General features: G+C 41.2%; 1 protein-coding gene and 1 pseudogene across 4 annotated transcripts in view; both read left to right on the top strand.

Annotated features, from left to right (window-relative positions):
* GLIPR1 (GLI pathogenesis related 1) overlaps positions 1 to 23,665 on the top strand; it is a 29,827-nt gene that overhangs the window by 5,379 nt on the left and 783 nt on the right. For 3 of the 4 annotated variants that reach the window (XM_039249941.1, XM_039249940.1, XM_039249943.1), the window contains 5 exons: positions 2,858 to 3,134; positions 4,356 to 4,601; positions 15,077 to 15,186; positions 20,543 to 20,625; positions 23,639 to 23,665. In XM_039249941.1, the coding sequence (XP_039105872.1) occupies positions 2,946 to 3,134; positions 4,356 to 4,601; positions 15,077 to 15,186; positions 20,543 to 20,625; positions 23,639 to 23,665 (655 nt within the window). In that variant the 5' untranslated portion in view covers positions 2,858 to 2,945. Of the gene's footprint in view, positions 1 to 1,566; positions 1,794 to 2,857; positions 3,135 to 4,355; positions 4,602 to 15,076; positions 15,187 to 20,542; positions 20,626 to 23,638 lie in introns of those variants that run through there. The other variant, XM_039249942.1, reaches the window with a different exon arrangement.
* Positions 7,672 to 8,670, top strand: LOC120243702 (annotated as a pseudogene).

Here is a 23,665-nt window from a genome sequence, read left to right as displayed (position 1 = left end):
AAAAAAAAAAAACCTTCTATCACTTCTAATTTGATTTGTGATAAAATCCAAATCATTGACAGAAGCCAGAAAGTTCTCCCTGATCTGCCTCTTACTGCTCTCCCTGTCATGAAAGCACTATTTGGATTCTTTGTTTTTTTTTTAATTTTTAATGTTTTATTTATTTCTGAGAGAGAAAGAGAGACAGCGTGAGCAAGGGAGGGTCAGAGAGAGAGGGAGACACAGAATCTGAAACAGGCTCCAGGCTCTGAGCTAGCTGTCAGCACAGATCCCAACACGGGGCTTGAACCCATGAACCATGAGATCATGACCAACTGAGCCACCCAGGTGCCCATGGAATCTAAATTCAATGAGAACCAGGTACCATGTTTCCTACCAGCCATACTTGAAGACCATCTCTGTAGAGAAAGACAACGTGCAGTGGCTCTCTATTCTTTTAAATTTTTTTTCTTTTTTAATGTTTTACTTATTTCTGAGTGAGAGACAGCGTGAGCAGGGGAGGGTCAGAGAGAGAGGGAGATACTGAAGAGCCTGAAATTAAGTCCTTCATTAAGAGCAACCTCGGGCTGCACGTAGCCCAGTTCCAGGAAAAGCTTCAGCTGAAGCCACCCTCAGGACCACCCTCGGATCAGCCAATCAAAAGAAATGTGTAACATTCCTGTGGTCTGAGTCAGGGCTGGGAACTGCAGGTAGTTACTCTGTACAAACTAGCCAATCACTCGTTTGCCTAAACCCCACGCGGGCCCTTTGAGCTCATCTCATGATTGGTCATTTTCAAAGGATTCTCAAAGGTCATGATTGGGTCCCGCCAAAAGTAATGGACGCCTCACAGACACTGAATGGTCAAAACTGTTACCATGGGTGTGGTACAATTAGGATTGGTGCTTATGTGATGATGCAAAATGTACAATATGTGCACTGTAACACCCCCGTCCCTTACCCCATAAAAACCCTGCTCGCTATTGTTCGGGGCTTCTTCTTGGTGCTGCTTGCCCCAGTAGATGGGTGAGCCCCTGCTTGAGCTTGTAATAAAGACCCTTATGTACCTGCATCAGTGTCGGCTCCTTGGAGGTCTCAGGGGACTCCCAATTTGGGCACAACAATACAGAATCTGAAACAGGCTCCAGGCTCTGAGCCATCAGCACAGAGCCCGACGCGGGACTCGAACCCACAACCGTGAGATCATGACCTGAGCCGAAGTTGGACGCTTAACCGACTGAGCCACCCAGGCGCCCCAGTCACTCTCTATTCTTGTTTCCAACTTCACAGTTGGGTATGAGACCGAGAACCTGAAGGGACCCCGTGGAAAAGAAAACCTTTTTTTTTCCCCTTGCTTCTTTTCCAGTTTCTCTTTTTGCTAGGACCTGCACCCCCACTCCACTCTACACATGCCTTGTAATGCAAAAAGCGTATGTTCTCCTTTATTTTTTTTAAGTAGGCTCTATGCCCAATGTGGGGCTTGAACTCACAACCCTGTGATCAATAGTCACATTCACTACAGACTGAGTCAGCCAGGCTACATATATTTCCCTTTTAAGGGACAAAGAGATAATGATGTCTTTGGAGTCTCCCAGCACAATAGGTCTAAAAAGTGATGGAGCAGGATCATCATCATAAACGTTCTCTAAGAACACTGACTTCTAGCACCTTGACACCAAGACCCCTGACATGAGGGAGTGAGTGGCTTATGAAGGACACCCAGACTTTCCTGGTTCTGATCAGTTTCTGGATGTCTAAGAGGACACATGTACCAGACCATAATTGACAATAAAAATCCCAGACCCCAAGCAAAGGTGAGACTCATGCTCTTTTCCTTTCCTGGATGCTCCATGTATCTCTTTCTATATATATACTTCAGTAAACTCTGCTTTCCCCTCCTGCTGGCCCGCATCTGATTTCCACCCTTCTCCAAGCCCAGGACCCCCTGGGTCCTTGCACCCGGCCTGCCTGCCTCAGATATATAGTTCCTATCCCCCAATTCCCTTCACCTCCTTTTCTTTTTTTCACTTGATCAACACAAGTCTGATTCCAGCTCAGCAAAGACCTCACTGCTGTTGTAGGAAGCCATTTTGACCCTTGCCAGAATGGGTTAGGCATCCTATGTCCTTAGCCCCTGGTGCTTTCCTCCACCCAGACCTTCAACTCTCCTGGGCTTGTCACCACCCCACAGCTCCTGCTTCTCTCGGCTCCTCGAGGGCAGCATTTTCATCTCCTATTACTAAACTGAATACCCAGTGTAGACATTTCATATTGAGTTAATATATCAGCTAGTTCGTTAGAGCCTCCCAAATCCTCTCTGATTAAGGGGCTAGAAAAAGTTGTATTTGCTTCATTCAGTAAATAGGCAGCTGCAACTAGGGAGGAACAGAACTTAAACTAAAATCTGAAATTGAGAGCAGTGCTCTCTCTACTATTCTCTCTCTGCCCTCTCGTTGCCATGGTTATACACACACACACACACACACACACACACGCCACTGGGAATGAATTCTAGGTCAAGTTAAGATGTTCACCAGATATCCCAACCACTGTGTGCTCATATGACTCAAAACAAACTTGAAAAGCATTTTGCAAGACATTTATGGAAGTAAGAGATATGTTTTTATTTAACCACCAGAACCTCCATAAAAATTGAGACTGTTGTTTCTGGAGATTCCAGAATTTCCTTTGGAAGTATCCCCTCACTCGAAAGTCTGATGCAGCCTCGTAAATATCTATGTTGTAATAGGTGCTGTGTCACCGAGAACCGCTGAGAAGGCAGGGTTAACAGCAGAAAAGTGGTGGCAAACCATATATGGCTAAATCCATTTCTTTCAACTTGTGATGAACTCAAGTTCTGCTTTCTGTTTTCTCAAAGCTGAAGTCAGCCTGTGCTCTGTCAGACTGGGAGAGGCTCACGCATTCAGAACCTGCACTGGCTCTGGTTTCCAGCCTCCCAGGGCTCCATGCCAGACAGCCTGAGCATGTGGGTCACACTTGCCGTGACAGCCTGGATGGTTTCCTTAGTCCCCGGTTATGAAAACACAGTTAGTTTGCCCGATATCGAAAATGAAGACTTCATCAAAGACTGTGTTCGATTTCATAACAAGTTCCGATCAGAGGTGTATCCAAGAGCCAGTGATATGCTATACATGGTAAGGAAAATATCAGTAATCGTAGAAGTAAGTAAAAAAAGCAACTACCGTGTGTTGATTGTAGAGGTAAATCCTTGCTCATCCTGAACGCTTTTTCTTTTTCATTGTGATTAATGGGTGCAGTAAATTCAGTCTGGGATCAAAACGAATCCGGTTTAGCTCTGTTGACTCATCTCTTGTAAGCAAGCTCAGCAAGTACTTTTCACTCCTCTTTCTAGATATTTCCTTTCTGGTCATAGGAAGATTCGACTTTTTTGGTTTTTTTGGTCACTTTCTTCCCTGTTAATTTTTTGAGGGCTTTTTTTGTTTGTCTGTACGTTTACTTTTCTGTTGTTGCTGTCAGAGTATATTGACTTTCTCAGGAAGGCAGCATGGCAGCTCAGGAAAGGACAGGATTTTGAATGAGTCAGACGTGGGTTTGAACCCCAGCTCCGTGGCTGTGGGCTGGTTTTTAACCTCTCTAAGCTCCTTGGGATACGGACTATTATTGTGTTTATAAAATACTATAAACTAGTGTGAAACACAGCATACAGTATTCTGCACATAACAGGCTTTCAGTGAAATGCTGATCTGCGTCCCTCATTTGGTCTTTAAATTGCACAAAAAACGAGATCATCAAGTTTCCCAGTGGCCTTATTCAATACTGGGAGACCACACTTACGTGGAGGACCTTTCTCTGTTGGGTCATCACCGTCGTCACGCCTCATTTCCCCCTTCAGAGTCTCATGTTGCTCATTCCAGTTACATTTTTTGGTAACAGTTTTCATTCTTTTTGAAAGAAGCTGTATTCAGGAGGCGGGCTACCTGCGGTGTAGGCAGACTCTGGTCCGAAAGCCAGCTCCAGGCTTTCTGTCTAGCCAAGAGACTTTAAAGGGACGGGGCGTGGTCCATCCGGGAGGGGGTGCAGCGGCCGGTAACAGTTCCCGCTTGCGTGTTAAGCGGTGCCTTTTTACAGCTTTCCGTGCCTGACGGTTGAGCTACTGGTCTAATTCCTGTTCTGTGATGTGCAAGGACCTTCTCTCATGAACCGTACAATACCGATTCCCCTCTGATCGTCAGTTTCCTCATCTTCCAGTATCTGATTCCTCTCCCAGTCTCCACCCCCCCACTCCCCCCCCCCCCCCCCCCCCCCCCCCCCCCCCCCCCGCGCTAGTTGAAAAATCGTTACAGAACCCAATTTGCATTCCGGACCCTCCTATTGTTTCGTGTTTCTTTTTGCAGACTTGGGACCCAGTGCTAGCCCGAGTTGCAAAAACATGGGCAAGGAACTGTCAGTTTAAACACAACGTTGAGCTGCATTCGAGCTACAAGCTGCACCCAAATTTCTCCTTTGTGGGAGAAAACATCTGGGCTGGGTCCCTATCCCTGTTTTCTGTATCTTCAGCCATTGCAGACTGGTACAATGAAATTCAATACTACGACTTCAGGACTCATAAATGCACCCAGGTCTGCGGGCATTACACCCAGGCAAGTATCTGCCTTGTATTCTCTTGAAATCATCTTTTTAAAGGTAAAGAGAAAACTAGAATCTGGTGGTAAGAAAATATATAGTAAACTGCTGTGCCTGTAAATGTGAGAGAGTAGAGGTTACAAGCTTACTTAAAAAACAAATATATGGAGCAGACTTCAATAGCAGAGGAGGTTGTGCTTGAAGAGTTAATTTATGTGTATAAACGTTAAAGGCGAGGTTCACCAATCTGGAAGACTTTGAATATTTTGGTAACAGCTACCTCTCTGGGGGAATTTATCCTAACCAGAGAACTTTATAGGTGAATGGATTTTCAGGTGTGCGTCCTCTGTAAAATTTGAGGCAGCTGATTTGGGTCTATAATATTGGGAGAAATAAGCCTCTCAGACAGAAGCATCAATTCCACATCTTCCTATTTATTCAAACATGAGCTGAGAGCCTGTGACGGGTCACACAAGGAAGAGAAAAGCAACAATGGAGAGGCCAACACGCAAATTTGTGTAAACCATCCTGTGGCTGTTCCGCCCCACAAATCTAAACAGCATTATTCCCAGCAGCCACATTCAGAGGCTCCCATTGAGATCTCTCTCTCTTTTTTTTTTAACTCAAGCTGGTTTCAGTTTCCTAACCTTAACACATGTTTGCAACATGATGTAAACAAGTTAGCATGTTTGCAACATGATATAAACGTGATGTCAGGTAGCATCATCTATTATCTTCTTACTATCCTGCTTCCTGATCCTGGCCACATTTCATTTATTTATTATTCTTTCCTGGCAGTCCTTGTCAAGCCAATAATTAAAGGTGCGAACCTATGTCTGACTGCTTCTCATGTACAAAAATGTGCTGAAATGAGGTTAATAAGGCAGTTAGCCTGGAATAATAGGTGTTTTTAAAGAGCAAAATGTTGCTAGAAAAAGTCTCCTTGCAGTTCAGCTTCTGATCGCCTGGGTGTTGTTACAGGTGAAACAAGTTTGGCACAGATATTTACTATTATGATGTGAGGGGAGGGGTGGATTTCGGTGAAATTTTCATCTCGATTCTTATAAGCAAGGAGGAGCTATCAAACCACCAGCCACATTGGTCCCTTTCTTGAAAATATAAATGAGGTTTTCTCTAGACTTATCCCATTAACAATTAATCTTGGCTTATGTTTACAAAAAAAAATTTTTAACCAGAAAATTGATTCCATCAGAATCCCACAAGTCCTAGAAGGCAAGAAAGCTAAATCCAGTTTGTCCACAAGCGGCACCTGATACCATTAAACATTGCACTGTTTAAAACTTTTTTTAAGTTTATCTATTTTGACAGAGACAGCATGAGCAGGGGAGGGGTAGAGAGACAGGGAGAGAGAATCCCAAGCAGGCTCCGCACTGTCAGCACAGCCCGAAGCAGGGCTCAAACCCTTGAAACCATGAAATCATGATCTGAGCTGAAATCAAGAGTCAGGCACTTAGCCAACTGAGTCACCCAGGTGCCCCCAAATTACACTGTTTAAATCTCCAAAAATAATTGTCAGTTTGAGGGTACTCATTCAGGCAGTGTTTAAGCTTCTACCATATGCCGAGCACTGTGTAAGGCACTCACTGGTCACATGTCTTAGTATAGATTCCTGCAAAACAGTCAGGAACAATAGCTTATCTCCTACCACTTTAGTTTTTTCAATGCTTATTTATTTATTTTGAGACCGAAAGCACACAAACGGGGGAGGGGAGAGAGAGAAAATCCCAAGCCCCCTCTCCACTGGCTGTACTTATGAGATCATGGCCTGAGCCGAAATCCAGAGTGGGATGCTTAACCAACTGAGCCACCCAGGTGCCCAAGTCCTAACTTTATTGAATACAATCACAAGAAGTAAACGTGAGGAGAAATGGAGGTGGGGCAGGGAATAGGGACACAGATGGCAATGACCCCTGACCCTTAGGAGTTGCCCTTCTTTGGGGAGAGACCTGTGTGTAAGTGAATGTAATCTAGTGCATTGTTGGTGCAAGTTGGAGAAACCGACAAGGTGCCATGTGAGCAAAGAGGGCAGAGCGCTTATCTGGACAAAGGGAGGTATGGAGACCTAGGAGCTGTTCACCCATCAGGAGCCATTTCACCTGGTTCTTGAGAACTAACGAGAATTTATCAAAGGAAAAGGAAAAGGAAGAGCACTCCAGGCAACAATGAAAAGGGGGTAGAGCTGGACAGTGTGTACAAATGAGCCTTGTACTTCAGAAGACTCGCTAGTAGCTCACCACACCAAATATATAAAGATCAAAGGATTGGTAAATTGACCACAGCCTCCTAAACCATGCAAGTTAAGACACTCCATGTTCGTCTTTTCAGGGACTCAAAACAAGAGGAGGAAACTTGATTTTATATCATATAGACCAGAGACTTCAGAGATGGCCCTCTCCAAATTAGCTGGGCTCATTTGTAAGTGTTCCCCTTACATCTAGGGCAAAAAAAAAAGAGAGCTAACATTTCAGACATGAGAAAAATTCGTTTCCTTGCATACAGGTATCAGAGTCTAAGCTGAGTGCTCCCTAATCTGCTCTCTCAAAAAGACCACTACATTCTACCCCCAATTTCCAAAAGCAAGCCTTTTCATGGAGAGGAAGTCCAGGGACTCCCTGGGTCTGGCATAATGCATCCACTTTTTTTTTTGTTTGTTTGTTTATTTTTGAGAGAGAGAGGGAGACACAATCTGAAGCAGGCTCCAGGCTCTGAGCAGTCTGCACAGAGCCCAACAGGGGGCTGGAACCCATGAACCCGTGAGATACGACCGGAGCCAAAGTTAGAGGCTTAACCAACTGAGCCACCTAGGAGCTCCCGCAGCGCTTTTAAGTGAGCATGATACTCAGCTCTCCATGGTTAAAGATATCATTCAAATCTTACCACAAACCTGTCAGAGAACCACTGTCATCCAGAGATGAGTCAAGAGGCTCAGAGGAGTTAGGAAGTTGTTTTCCTACATCTTGTGTGCCCACTTTTATGCACCTAACCTCAGCTTGAGACTCCCTGAAAGGGAACCCTAGTCCCCCTGCATGGTTCAATTTCTGCTTCAGCAAGATGAAAGAAACTATCATGAACCAGGAGAAACTTGCCAATCTGAAAGCATAAATGTGCATTGGTAGGAAAGGAACAGCCCACCTAAAAGGAAGATGGTTCTAGGGCACCTGGACGGCTCAGTCCGACCTCGGCTCAGATCATGATCTCAGTTCATGAGATGGAGCCCCAATTCCAGCTCTGTGCTTCTGGGGATCCTGTCTCCCTCTCTCTCTGCTCCTCCTCCATTCTGTCTGTCTCCTCTCTATCTCTCAAAAATAAACATTAAAAGAAGAAGAAGGTGGTTCATAGAACCGCTACAGCAGATGAATAAAAAAACTTCAGTTTCCCTTAACAAAGTTAGGGGTGAACGATATCTCTGGTATTGAAGAAGTGAATATGTTCCCAAACCAAGGAACAGAAATCCACTTCAAGGAACCTAAAGTTTGGGGCAGTAAACACTTTCACATTCCAGGCCATTCTGAGACCAGGCAGCTGACAGAAATGCTACCCAGCATCTTAACCAATTTGGTGCAGACAGTCTGATCAGTTTAGGAGGACCCGCTGAAGCTCTGGCTACACAATCTGTAGACAGAACAGCACCACTCGCTACCAGAGAGGAGGAGAAGAATGAAGTTCCAGATCTGGTGGAGAAGTTTGATGAAGCTTCCAAGAATGAAGCAAGCTGAATGAGTCAACTTCTGAAGAAGATAGAGCTTGAAGAAGTCGCTGGGAGAGGCTATTTTATACTATGACTGCTTTTTAGAATTTTGTTCGTGGAGCTGATAAAATCTAGGTCTCTAGTATCTTAAAGCCCAGGCCACTTGGACAGTGCAGCTCTTTTTAGTTTTTGCTTATATACAATTTTCTTTCTTTGCAGCTGATTAAGCTGAAGAAGCCGAGGATAAAGTTTGAAACAAGGTTAATAAAGTTTTTTGCCTAGTTAAAAACAAAAAAAAAAGAAGTGGTTTGCCCAGTGTCACATAACTAATAAGAGGAAGAGCTGGAATCCAGATATCAGATATGTTGTAAGGATTAAATAATAGAATGTGTATGTGTTATAATAAAGTGCAGGTACTTAGTAGGCATTAAACAAAGGTTAGATCTCCATGAACTGTTTTTCCACCAATTATGTAGGAAGAAGACTTTGACAGCTTGGTTAAAGATGCCTTTACATTAAAATTTGATATTTTCATCCTTTTAAGAAATCTTATGGGAGATTCAAGACTCAGTTGCCATTGTAAATTCTTGCTAGAAATTACCTCAAGTGGATATTATAATCTCCCACTTATCCTCATCTTCTACTAATAAAAAACAAGCTGTTTTTAGATTTTGGCTGGTGAAGGGTGGTTGTACAGAGTGAAGATAATAGATTTAGACCCAATCATTAACTCCTAAAGATGTGATATTTCTTGACACATGAGGTCAACACTTGAGCTCTATCTTCACTAAGGTAGATTTGCACCGTGTGAGAATTTTGGTATATTAATATGGGAGATTAGATTATTTTGTTGTCGGCTGCTCACCTTTATATTTGGGAACAGAATGGTTTGACTTAAGTGTATGGGCGGGGCAGCAGTTTAGGTGTGGTAGTGCTGAGAGTGCCCACTAGATGGCACCATTGATCCCATTTTTAGTTTTATCCCTAGTCCTCAACTGCTACCCGCTTGTTATTTTTACACTTTTACAGCCCAATAAAGTGGAACATGTTTCACAGTTTCTTTACTGGGTTTGATATATGTTGCAGTGTTACCATACTCTTGATAATAGTGCCTGATAATGAGTCAGATGGACTCTTCCTGAGACTTGAAAGATGGTGGGAAAGGAGGTGGTAACTCCAAAGGACAGACATCTCTGCCCGCAGTATGTTCCCCAGAGATGCCGTTTTTGTTAGAAAGGTATAGAAAATTGTTCCTACTTCTGCCAAAAGGGGAAAACACTCTGAAAGCCTCTTTCTCAGGGCATGGACTGCCCTCATAGTACTCTGCAGTCAAGTAGAAGTAGGTTCCAACTTCCACTAATAAAAATAGGGGCAATACTTCCTTAGTGATGTGTTAAACATTATATTGCATGTAAAGTGCTCAACATTACCTTGGCACCGAGTAAATTCCCAATAATCAGTAGTTCTCATTATTTTTTATAATTAGATTTATTATTTTTTTACCCTATTAAAACAAATGAAAGCACACAACAGGAATCTGCTTGATAGAAGATAGTTTTCAAAGATTTTAAAACAGAAGAAAATTAGTAATTAGGGAATAAAACATGAACATTTGCTGAGTGCTTGCTATGTGCCAGCAGCTGCTCTAAGCACTTTCTTACTAGCCCATTTAAAATGTCAAAATAAGCCTTAAAGTTGAGAGTGTTCTCTATCATCACTAAATAGTTGAGGAAGCAAAGGTCAAGGTCACACAGTGAGTGGCTGAGCTAGAATATGAACTCAGTATCTATAGAGACTGAGTGGCTCCAGAGCCCACAAGTTGAACCCAGAATCCGAATGTCCATAAATAATTTTTTTTTATTTTTAAAATCTTTAATTTTTTAAATGTTTTTATTTTTTTAATTTGAGAGACAGAGACAGAGTGCAGAGAGAGAGAGAGAGAGAGAGAGAGAGGGAGACACAGAATTCGAAGCAGGCTCCAGGATCTGAGTTGTTGGCACAGCTTGAATCACATGGGCTTGAACCCATGAATAGTGAGATCATGACCTGAGCCAAAGTCTGATTCTTAACCTACTGAGCCACCAAGGTGCCCTGTGAATGCCCATAAAACTTTTAACAAGAGACCAACTTGAATGGATAACCAAACTGTGGGGTACCCATGCAATCAAGAAGTGAACCCAATAGTATGAGTAGATCTCAAATGCTTATGCTCAGTGAAAGATGACAGAATGAAAAAAAAAACCCCACATTTAAACTGATCCCATTTATATAAAATTCCGGGAAAAAGCAAAAGGAGAGAGACAGGAAACAGACTAATGGTTGTCAGAGTGTGGGGGTAGGAGCTGACCACAAAGGAACACAAGGGAACTTTCTGGGGTGATGAAAATGTTCTAAGTCATGAATATGGCAGGGCTACACAACTATGTTTTTGTCAAAATTCATGGAACTGTACACCTAAAATGGATGGATTTTATTGTGTTAATTACAACATGACTTTAAAGGAAAAAAACACCAATTAAAACAAAATGAATGGCATGCCCTTGGAAGAAAAGAGACTGGAAAAGAAAAGGAAAAGACAATAAAGCAAAAGAAACAGCATAAAGCATTAAAGATGTGTGTGTGTGTGAAGCCCAAAGACAGAATACTTGAGATAAAACAACTCTTGAAGAAAGTGCTCAAAGACCAAAAGATAAAAAATATAAAATGATTGACAACGATGGTAGTAAAAGGAATACAGACAACATTGCACCCAATTAGCATGCATAATAATCACCCAAGAAACTTGTTAAAATATAGATTTTTATTCTCTTTTAGAGATAAGCAATATTCCTATATATGTAATACATTTTCCCGAAGAAGAAATTCTGCTTTTGCAATAACATGGATGGACTTAGAGGGTATTATGCTAGTGAAATAAGTCAGGCCAAGAAAAGCAAATACCATATGGTCTTACTTATATGTGGAATCTAAACAAAAAACAAACCCTTAGAAAGAGAAAAAAGACTGGTGGTCATTGGGGTGGGGGACAAAATGGGTAAATGTAGTCAAAAGTTCAAACTTACAGTTATAAAATAACCAAGTCCTGGGGATATAACTATAGTTAATAATACTGTATTGTATATTTGAGAGTTCCTAAGAGAGTAAATCTTAAAAGTTTTCATCACAAGAAAAAGATTTGTAACTATATGGTGATGGATGTATTAAATAACAAAAGTTCAACCACGTAAATTTTAAAGATCTAGTTGGTTTTATGAACTAATTCATGAATCAAGTAGCATCCCATCTAGCAAGTAGAGAGGAGTGCCAAAGGGTTATGGAAAGGGAAAGGTGTTTCTTTAAAAAAGTATTTATTTATTTGGGTTGAGGGGGAGAGAGAGTCCCAAGGCTTGCATCAGTGCAGGGCTCAACATGGGGCTCGATCCCACAAACTGGGAGATCATGACCTGAGCCAAAACCAAGAGTCGGACGCTCAACCAACTGAGCCACCCAAGTGTCCCAGAAATGGAAAGATTTTTAAAGGCAGGACAAAAAGTCATAAACAGAAAAAAGGGTTATTTTGCAAAGGGTCATCTTCCTTTGGGGACAAGAATCATATTAGGTGGCTTACCTCATCTTTCTTTGGGAGATGGACAGGGCCCTGTGACAGGTTAGCTTATTGGTGTTGACCAGAAAATTCCTGACTGATCAGTTAAGATCATTTCTGGGATAGGCGGAAAGTGCAATTAGGTTAGATATTAGGCCCCAGTTTGGTGATAGGGCCCAGCATAAGTGACACCATTTTGGGCCTGTGATTGTCTTTCCATTCATGTTAACTAGATTTATTATGGTGATCATTTCACAATATGTAAATATATTGAATCATTATGTTGCACACCTGAAACTAATATAACATATGTCAATTATACCTCAATTAAAAAAAATGGATTTCAAGGACAATTCCAGGGACTTGCATTCAGCAGGACTGAGATGGGTCCAGAAACCTGTATTTTAAACAAAGCATCCGGATAAAATTCCTTTGAGATGCAGTGAAGAGAAATTTAAAACTTTTTAAATAAATGAAAAATTGATCAGAAAGTATAATAAGTGCAAGGATCAAACCTGAGGACTAATGGCTATGAAGCTAGGCTCTCACTGAGACAGAGGCCGAAGCTACTGGGTTTGCCCAGAGTTCCCTGCAGGGGATTCCTGTATGAGCCAGGAAGGGAATCGCCCCATTCTGACCAGGGAGGGAGCCATCCTTGCCAAGGAGAGCACTGCTCCTCCCCGGGGAGAGGCCAGCAGCTGGCTTCCCATAGAGTCCCCAGCTGCCAAACCAAAGAGGGACAGAATGCAGAGAGCCACAGCTCTATCTTATGTTTCCTCTCCTGCCTCCCTAGCACCTCCGCCCACCTTTCAGCCTTGGGGAAGCACAGACTTGGATCCACATCTCCCCTCCCTCTAGATTCTCTCCCTTAGGGGTGCTTTCACTGATTTATTTACTGATTTATTTATTTATTTTTAATATAATTCATTGTCGGGGCGACTGGGTGGCTCAGTTGGTTTAGTGTCCAACTTTGGCTCAGGTCATGATCTCAGTTTGTGAGCTCCAGCCCTGTGTAGGGCTCTGTGCTGACAGCTCAGAACCTGGAACCCGCTTTGGATTCTGTGTCTCCCTCTCTCTCTCTCTCTGCTCCTCACTCATGCTCATGGCTCTCTGTCTCAAAAATAAATTAAAAAAAAATTTAAAATATATAATTTATTATCAAATTGGCTTACATACAGCATCCCAACCAGTGTCCTCCTCAATGCCCATCACCCATTACCGATTTTTTTAAAAAGTAAACTTGATCTTTTTCTGCAGCCACACCAGCTTAGTCTCCACTGAGTCTTTCCATCCTGGGTTAGCATAGATGTGGCCTCTGGAAGACCTCTCCTGGCTCTTAGACCAGCTCCTGGGGGTTCAGTTCCGCCGCATGAAGTCAGCGCAGGCTCCTGTGCTGTGTGCTCCCTTAGCCTCCTCCGCTCCCCTGTGCTGTGGTCAAGCCCTCGCATATAGGCTGGAGGGCAGCTTTTCTCCTCATTTGCCAAAGGCAGACATTACCTCCAGCTCATTCACTTCTGTATTTCCCATATTTGGCACAATTCTTGCCACAAAATTGCTTTTAAAAAAATGAGTAAAGGTAATTTATTATGCAATTTGGTATCACTGTAAACAGGACTTTTTAAAATTTTTTTTTTAATGAGAGAGCATGTGTGTGTGAGTGGGGGAGAGCGGCATAGGGAGAAGGAGAGAGAATCCCAAGCAGACTCCACACTCAGTGCGGAGCCTGATGCACGGCTCGATCCCATGACTCTGAGATCATGACCTGAGCCAAAATCAAAAGTCGGATGCTCAACTGACTGAGCCACCCAGACGCCCAAAGGAGTGCATTTAATTGCTGGCTTATCTTTAGTATCTACATACTACCTCTTTAAAGTACTTTTTTCCTTAGGCTCCAATGACACCAAACTCTTGGTTAAGACAAGCCATATAATTTGTGGGGCCTAGTGCAAAATGAAAATGTAAAGTCCCTTGTTCAAAAATCAGGGGACAAGTGTCATTAAATGTGGGAAAATACTGACAATGTTGAACTAAATCAACTATGGAGTCTTACCCCCATGGAGTCCAGTGTGACAGGCCCCTCTCCCTGAAGCTGGCTCTGTTCTTGGGTTTCCTCCTATGCCACTCACCACCCGTTTTCTATCTGCCTTGCTGGTTTTCTTTTGTTCTTTATCCTATGCTCTCATTTACTTGTTATCTTTGCCTATGATCTAATCTAGCCCCGTGTCTTCCACATTTATATCTCTAGCCTTGATCTAAATAATAATCTAGAGACGGTTCCATTCAGCAGCAAAGTCACTCTGCCCTTGGACTTTAATAGGCATCTCAAAGGGAACAGGACCTGAACGGAACCCCTGTCCATGCTCCCAGCTACCCTCCTCCTTCCCTTCCCCCATCTCAGTAACTGTTACTCAGGACCCAGATATTCCCTCTTCCTTAACACTCAAAGCAACAGCAAATCCTTTCAGCTGTACCTAGAGCTGAACCACGTACCTGATGGACTCCCAGGAGCCCGCGACCCCCACCCAAGTGTGGGTCACTGTCTTCTCTTTCTTGCACCGTGGAAAGAGCCTCCCAAATGCCCTCCCTCTTTCTTCCCTTGCTCTTCTCAGCCCAGACTTCATAACAACCAAGAGATCTTTCTGACATGTGAAAAAGTACTCACTTGCCTACGAGATTCCCCGCGACCTATCCCTCTGCCTCCTTCCTCAACGCCAATGACTCTCCCCACTCACTGGATCCCGGCTTTGCCAGCTTCTCTCTGCCACTCTCACCCCCGAGCCCTCCCCACCTCCGGGGTTCTGTGCCCCTGTTCTCTCCTTATGGAAGGCTCTTCCTCCCGCGGTGAGGACTCCTGTGAGGCCATCCCCAGTGCTGCCCCCTGCAGGCCTCGGCTCCAATGCCTCCTCCAGCGCCCCTTCTCTGGGCACCCAGGATCAGCACCCACTCCAGCACTATTTTATTTCATTTTAGTATCATTTACGTTTATTTCTTAGTATCATTTACATGTTCATTTCACACAATCAGACCCTAATCATAATTACAAGTCTTGTTTCTAACCGAGTCCTCAGGACCTAAGAGTTCTTGGTAATAACTGCTCCACCTAAACGAAGTGAACACACCTCACTGCGTTTATGAAGGCCTAATCATACTCAAATGTTCACTTTATCGTCTCTCTTGTTACAAATCCTTTTTTCTTTCAGGTTGTTTGGGCAGCTAGTTACAAAGTGGGCTGTGCAGTACAGTATTGTTCCAGTGTTTATGGCACTGGTATTTCCAACGGAGCACTTTACATATGCAACTATGGACCAGGGTAAGTACCCAAATCAATCTCTTTCTAAAAAGAAAATTTAGAAGTATTAATCTTCATTACAGAAAATTGGGGTAATAAAGTGTAAAAAAGAAAATTAACATCACCCTTAATTCCTCTACCCAGAGATCTAATCCATTAACATTTGGTACATTTTTTTTTTAATATACATGTGTGTTTGTGTGGCTGTGTGCACGCTTTACAAATGCAAATCAATACACACAGACACACCACAACATATAGTTTTAGAATGGCCAGACTGAAATGTTTGCAGGGACATAGACTAATTGGAAATGGTAATAATACGACAAAATGGGTAGATTGGTGTTACTTTATATTTATTGGTTTATTAAAAACTTGGCATGTTTTACAATTTTCAAAACAATAAATTTTTGAGAATTAAATTTCTCAATTTATGTAATTTATTTCATTTACTTCTGAAAGTTTTGCTTTTGAAATGGATGCAGTTTTTCTCCCTTTGGAAAACAGGGTAGACCTATGATATGCCCCCCACCTTTCTTTAAACTTATAGATATGTATGCTTATGCATCATACACATTCTTTAGAAAATGAATATCATACTGAAAATGAACATTTTCTACTTCTTTTAAAATTATACCATGAGCATTTTCCACATCATCAAATTTTTAAACATGATATCAATAATTATACAATTAATGAGAGTACTCTTTAATGAAGATGGAAAGCCAAAGCAAAGGCTTTGAAGGCCAAGCAAATGGTGCTGAAAGACATTCACAATCACAAAAAAAAGAAGATCCACATGTCAGCTTCCTTCCAATGACCCAAGACACTGAGTCTCCAAATGCAGACCAAATATCTTTGAAAGAATCCTCCCAGGAGAAACAAGCTTGACCACTATGTCGTCATCAAGTTACACCAACTGCCAAGTCGGCCACAAAGGAAGTATAAGACAACACACTTGTGTTCACTGTGGTGCCACCAAGCACCAGATCAGACAGGCTGTGAAGAGGCTCTATGACACTGACGTGGCCAAGGTCAACATCCTGACCAGGCCTGATGGAGGGAAGGCATATGTTTGACTGGCTGCTGACTATGATGCTTTGGATGTTCCCAAAAAACTGGGATCATCTAAACTGAATCCAGCTGGTTGAATCTAAATATAAATTTTTTCACCATAAAAAATGAGAGTAATACTTACAAAATATTTACCATATGTTAAGGACTTTTCTAAGTGCTTTATATATATGAACTTACTCAATTTTCATGAAAAGTCTTGAGCTGGATCCTAGAACAACCCATGTTTGGCAGATAAGAAAATGGAGACACTGATGGTGTGAGTAGCCTGCCCAGGTTCCACAGTTGGTGACACTATGTCATAGCTGGATTGTGACCTGGGCTCTCTGGCTTCTGAGTCTGTGCTCTAGATGGTCACATAACAGCTCATCCTATCGAAGAATTTAGATTGTTCTCTGCATCTTCTTTTAATATGGGATGAACAACCTTGCATATAAGTCTTTGGTCACATCTATTTCCCTACAGTTTCTAGAAATAGTATTCTAAATAAAAGGTGTGAACATCTTTATGTTTTTTAAAGCATATCAATTTATACTTCTTCATTGGTACTGGATACTATAATTTTTTAGTATTTTCTAATTTGAAAGAAAATGTTATTTTTTCTCTTGCATCTCTTTGACCACTAGTGACTATAAATTTTCACCCAATCACCTATTTATATTCCTTCTTTTGTGAATCATATGATCTCATTTTTCTACTGTAGTGATTTTCTTAATGATTTATGGTAGTTTATATTTTAAAGCTTTTAACTCGTTGCCGTATATATAACAGTCTTTTTCTTTAATTTGTTGCCCTTAATTGTGTTTGGATTTTACCAATCTTTGGGATTCTAGAAGACTTGCTAGAGGAAGCCTCTCTTTCTTTCCCTTAAGTAATGTTCTGAAGAAACACTCGATAGTCTGATCGAGTGTGGGTGGGGTGAAAGGACTAAAATCAGGTGTCACTCAGAAGAGAATAGCTTTGGGGCGCCTGGGTGGCTTAGTCGGTTAAGTGTCCGACTTTCGCTTAGGTCATGATCTCGCGGTTCGTGGGTTCGAGCCCCGCGTCGAGCTCTGTGCTGACTGCCAGCTCAGAGCCTGGAGCCTGTTTCAGAGTCTGTGACTCCCTCTCTCTCTGACCCTCCCCTGCTCATGCTGTCTCTCTCTCCTAGAAATAAACATTAAAAAAAAAAAAAAAAAAAAAAGAAGAGAATAGCTTTGACTTAAAAATGCCTAAATCAGAAAACAGAGAAAACCTAGGAACAACTAGCTAAAGCCATTAAATCAATCAGTGGTAACTCTTCATGTCATTTATATAGCTTAATGGTTAGGATACAAGGTCTTGAGACCCACTACCTTGGTTCACTTGACCTTGGACAAGTTGCTTAACCTCTCTGAATCTGTTTCCTCTGTAAAAAAATTGAGATATAATAGCACCAGCTACTTATCAAGTAGCTATAAAAATTACATGAGAAAGCTATGTGAAACACTAACTATATGTAATACCTGGCAATGGTGATTATTTGCGAGGCATTCATAGTTATTATTGTTGTTATAATAAGGAGGTACAACTGGAAATTCTCCTGGTTTAGCCCGAATCTACTTGCCTTTTAGAGTTATAAACAATAAAAAGCTGTAAAGCTTATAACCAGTTTTAATGCTTCTATAGAGTAACATTTATTTTTTCATACAAATAAATGGATTCATATGCTCAATTATCCAACAAATATTTGTTTACTGAGATGCAAAGGAGAACCAGCCACAGTCCCTGCTTTTATGGAATTTCTGTTTCTATGGAATATCTATGGGGCAGATAGACAATAAAAATACAAATAAAATAACTGCATTATGATAGGAGTAATGAGGGAAATACAAATGATACTGTAGTTGACACTATCAAGAGGCAGGACCCTCTGTTGGATAAAATAATGTATTTAAGCACAGACATGAAGAATAGAAAGGGACCAGACTTGTGAAGAACTTCGGGAACAGATGTCTGCTGCAGAAAACATCTGCAAAGCTTCTGTGGAAAGGATGCAAGAACAGACAGGTCAGGGTGCTTGCACCACTGAATCGGATGAAACGGGGGGAAGGAGGCAGCTCAGCCCTGCAGGGCGGTACAGGCCACAGCAAATTTAACTTTATTCACATCTCAAGAGGAATCATCCAAACCTTTTCAACAAGGAGTGACAAGACCTGCCTTAAACTTGGAGATCATTCTAAATGAGATGTGGGCAATGGATTGACGGGCATAACGGAGGAACACAGAGACCAGTTAAGGATGTCCTCATTTTCTTCTGCCTTCTGAGCTTGTTTTCCTCCTTTCATGTATGAAAAGTCATAGGCATCTTTTCCCACATAGTTCTAACGTCCAGTATCCTTGCCATATTTCTGAGATTTTCTGAGCTGGGTGCAGGATGCTTAATTCTCCAGTCACCTTAGCTCAAGCTCTGGAGTCATTCATTGCCCAGGACAGTTTTGACCCTTCCTCCTGGCTGCTTCAGGTCATTCTGATCTGCATTTTTCACGGAGAGAACTCTCCCTTCAAGCCCCCGGGCCCCTCTGAGCAAGGCTACCTTGTGATTTGATTAGTGGGAGAATGGATTACAGCATGGAAGAGGAAAGGACAACCTTGACTATCAGTACAGTATTAATATCCCCTGCTTTGAGAACCTGTACTCGTATTTATCTTTTCCTTAAAGATCTGTCTTCTCGGGGGGCCTGGCTGCTGTCAGTACAGCATATGACTCAGGGTCCTCAGTTTGAGTCCCATGTTGGGCAAAGAGGTTACTTAAAAAAAAATGTCTTTTCCTCACTCCTGGGGCATCAATCCTTTCTCTCTCAAGCTACCAGGGGGAACACTATAACTTCCTGCTTCTTTATGGACAGAATATGTTAGGGCCCTTAGTCTCCATTGTTCCCCTCCAAAAAAAACCCAGGCCTTTCCAGTACCATGTTACTCTCAAGACGAATTGTGCCATTTCCCTAGAATTCACAACTGCCTTTTGTTTTTAGCCTGTTTTTGAAGTAGTAAATTTCCCCTCTTCTATATAGTTTTCCCAGTTCAACAAAGAATGAAATAGCATAAGTGATCTTACTAAAAACATTCTAGAACTGGACCTCTCAATAAGTATGGTGCTTTTTAACAATGAAAGCTATCCCCAGATTCATGTGCACTTTGGACAGTTATCAGAATCACTATGTTCCTTTGACTGTTTTCCACAGTGTAAAGCAAACATGAGGATAAACGGAGTTTCTAAAACAACCCAAGTTATTTTGGAGCCAAGTAAGATTAGAACACAAGTAAGATTAGAACACATATGTTGGGTTGGAAATGAGGTGTTCATAAAAGTAATGTGTCCTTAACTTTGGTTCTTAACCAAAGTTTCTTAACTTTGGAGGTAAAGGTATAGTATTAGGGGAGGGGAGTTGAGTCCATGAACTTGGATTAGAAAACAGTTACATGTTTATTTTCACTAACCTCTATTAAAAATATTTTGGGGTGCCCAGGTGGCTCAGTTGGTTAAGAGTCCAACTTCAGCTCCGGTCATGATTTCACAGTTCGTGGGTTCAAGTCCTCTGAGCTATTAGCCCAGAGCCTGGAGCCTGCTTTGGATTGTCTCCCTCTCTCTCTGCCCCTCCCCTGCTTGAGCTCTCTCAAAAAAATAAATAAACATTAAAAAAATATTTCATTATGAAGACAACACTTCAGTTGTATCAGCAGCAGTGCGTGTGACTTTTTTAGTACTACTTCTATCTTTGTAAATATCAGATATTTTTATATGACATTCCACTTGCAGATAACTCAAAATATGGTTTTAATCTATCATTATTTTAAAGTTACTGATTATTAAACTTCTTTCTAGAGCTTATTTAATACTAACAGGGAAGCACATATTGTTCTACCATGGACTATGGAGGCTTGCTAAACTGAGAAGAGCAAATGTGGGTCATGATACGTTAGGACGGACAGTGTTTTGGATGGTGGTGCCCTGGAGTCAGACTAGGGTTGCCTTAGGATTGATTTTGACTCTGGTATGTGTGCATTGTGATTTCTTAGAACTTTAGTTTCCTTTTGTGTCAAATAAAACAAACTTCCAGAACTGTCTTAAGAATTAAATGATGTAGGCGAAGACACAGCCACGTGGAGGGAACTCTGCAAATATTAATAGGCTTCTACTTGTGCTTCCCTCTCCACTTCCCTTACCAACCCTGAATCCCTGGACTTCCTTCCTACAGATTTAGTAAAAGATGCGCGGTAATTTTCATTGCGATGACAACAAAAACCCATGTCTCCTAATGGACAGTTGTTTTCTCCTTTATAGACAGTACAGAAGTAGGCCGTACACAGAAGGGTCCACCTGCAGTGACTGCCCCAATGATGACCAGTGTTTGGATAATCTCTGCAGTGAGTAAAAGGAAAACTCTGCCAATAATACAATGTGTTTGAAACTATTAGAACTTTCTACAGAGCTAAGAATGCAAATGTTTGCTTTCTCTAATAGCTATTTTCAGGGAAGGTGGCATTAGGCAGCAATCAAACCAATGGCTTACTGTCCTAGGAATGCACATATATTTAAGATAAATTTAAGGAAGCAGAGAATATCCTCTTTCTGTAGCTCTAATCATTACCACAAAAAGTGACTAGGAAGATAGAAACTGTAGACCCAAGATTTGCTGAATTTCAGCAAGATCAAAAAAACTCATGATTTGTCAACACTGAGTTGTCAACTTCACTTCCGGTACAGCATCACTTTTTCTATCAGCTTTCAGAGCCAGTCATTTCTCTCCTAGTTCGACCATCTTTCATTTCATTCACAGCAGTTTTGTTAAGAGAACTCAGTAAAGTGCAGCCTCTATGCGATGAACTTCTTCTGAGGGTATCAGGGTATTAACTGATACTTCCTTTTGTGTTGCCATAACACTACAAAGCATATTATTTTCTTCCAAGTTAGGCAGTATAACATAGGAGTTAGAACCACACATTTTAAGTTTATTTTTATTTATTTTGAGAGGGAGAGAGAGAGCAAGCAGGGGGGCAGAGAGAGAGGGAGACAGAATCCTAAGCAGGCTCTGTGCTGCAAGAACAGAGTCTGATGCGGGGCCTGAACTCATGAACCATGAGATCATGATCTGAGCCGAAGAGTCAGACACTTAATCGACTTGAGCCACCCAGGTGCCCTAGAACCATGCATGTTATTTTATTTTATTTTTATTTATTTAATTATTTTAAATATTTTTATTTCTAGGAGAGAGAGAGAGACAGCGTGAGCAGGGGAGGGTCAGAGAGAGAGGGAGATACAGATTCTGAAATAGGCTCCAGGCTCTGAGCTGGCAGTCAGCACAGAGCCCGACTCGGGGCTCGAACCCATGAACTGCGAGATCATGACCTAAGCGAAAGTCGGACGCTTAACCGACTAAGCCACCCAGGCACCCCTAGAACCACGCATTTTAAAAATAATATGTCCAAGTTCAATTTCCAGTTCCACCACTGTGACCTTGGGCAACTGTCTGAACAGAACAATAAAATGTAGATGGTGGTAACTCATCACAGGTTTGGTGAAACAATCAATGAGAAAAGAAAATATATTTAGAACAAGAGCCTAGCACACAGTAGCACTCATTAAATATTACCTAATATCCACAAATTCATCCTCCCAAACTCAACTCCCAACTGTTGAGTTTACTCTTGGTGTTTTCTTTATGTCCAAACTTTGTGACTTTTTATACTCATGAACAATTCTCATGATATTTCTTTGAAATCTGTTATGAAAACTGAGACAATTATTTAAAATTATTTAAGAAGTAATTTAATTGTTGCCACTGGTTTGCTATCTTTCTCACTGGACTCTAAATTCCAAACAAGTAGGAATTATGCCTAATTCATATATTTAATTCATATATATAATTCATTTATACCCTAGACTGGCTGGCAAATAAGCACTACTAATCTGGATGTATGCTTCCTTAAAAAAATCATTCTTTCTCTTTAAAAATCTAGATAATTAGTTAACAACAGCTCCACAATGACAAGAAAAGTTCCTTTTAGATTTTTAGCTTCTCATCTTGGATGTATCTTGAAATGGCCTCTAAAAATTCAGAAAATTAAGGCTGTGGTCCAATAAAAATAAAGGGAAAACATGCTAATTTGCATGAAGGTAAGGGTTAGAGGATAAAAGCTTCTATTTAACAGGGGTGCCTGGGTGGCTCAGTCTGAGCGTCTAACTTCAGCTCAGATCATGATCTTGAGGTTTGTAGGTCTGGGCCCTGCATCAGGCTCTGTGCTGACAGCTCAGAGCCTGGAGCCTGCTTCAGATTCTGTGTCTCATTCTCTCTCTGCCTCTAACCCACTTGCTCGCTCTCAAAAAAAAAAAAAAATGAACATTAAAAGAAATTAAAAAATAAAAGGTTTTATTTAACAGATTCCATCTTTGACAAATTATGACAAATATTGGAGGAAAAATTCCTTTCTAGTCCTAGTCTAGTCTAAAAATTCCTTTAGGTACTGTTGGCAAGTTCAATAAATACCCAAGAAGGCCAAATCAGGATGGTATTACATAATGTGTTGGGTATACCAGTGGTACATGGGATGATTTTAGCTAGTGCATGAATGTACATTTGTCCCAATATTCAAGCGTTGAATATTTAATGTTTAAGAAATGTATATGTAAGAAAAATGTAACTAGCACAGCACATCCTTGATTTCACGGTATTCACTGCCAAAAAAGTTAGAGCAGTGGCAGCTTCCTGGTACGTCACCGGACCGAGCCCAAGCATGGATGCTCACAAGTACCCAGAAGCACCTGCCAGACTCCCAAGAATTCAACAGCAGCTAGCACTTGTACTAGTGTAGAAAGGTTCTCTATTTAATAAAAATAAGTATCAAGAAGGCTAAGGCAGATGTAGAATTTTCTACCTAGTGCTCTGAATGTCAAAATCTGAATAAAGCTCAGTAAAAGGAGAGGAATAATTATGACATGAGAGCCAAATCCCTATTGACAATTTAATGACGTATTGGAACAGCTGACAGAGAGGTCATTGTCCCTTTATTACTTTCATAAATAGTATCATTCTTCTCAGGGAGGAACACATTTCTAGAAAAATATTTTAATACACTGCTCACACGAACTGTTACTAATATGAATTCTTCAATTTCTAATGGTTTAATTTTACTTTAATTGTATTTATTATCTGCTAGCTGTGATATGTAAAATGATTTTCCACTTATAGTAAGTAGTATATAAAAAGTTTATGTATAAGGTCAACTTAAAAATGTCAAATTAGTACAGTACAAAAAAATCTTAATGTTTGAGAAACACTGCAATAAAGCCAAAGCAATAGTTAATGGTTATAAATAGCGACTTGGCTTTTTAAAATAAAATTTAAAAGTGCATATGTTTTTCTTTCTTCTGACTTCACAGTTAACCCACAACGAGACAAAGTCACAC

Source organism: Hyaena hyaena, unplaced genomic scaffold, assembly GCF_003009895.1.
Source record: "Hyaena hyaena isolate Hyena2069 unplaced genomic scaffold, ASM300989v1 scaffold_352, whole genome shotgun sequence".
Classification (NCBI taxonomy): Eukaryota; Metazoa; Chordata; class Mammalia; order Carnivora; family Hyaenidae; genus Hyaena; species Hyaena hyaena.
This window is presented reverse-complemented; position numbering and strand designations above follow the sequence as displayed.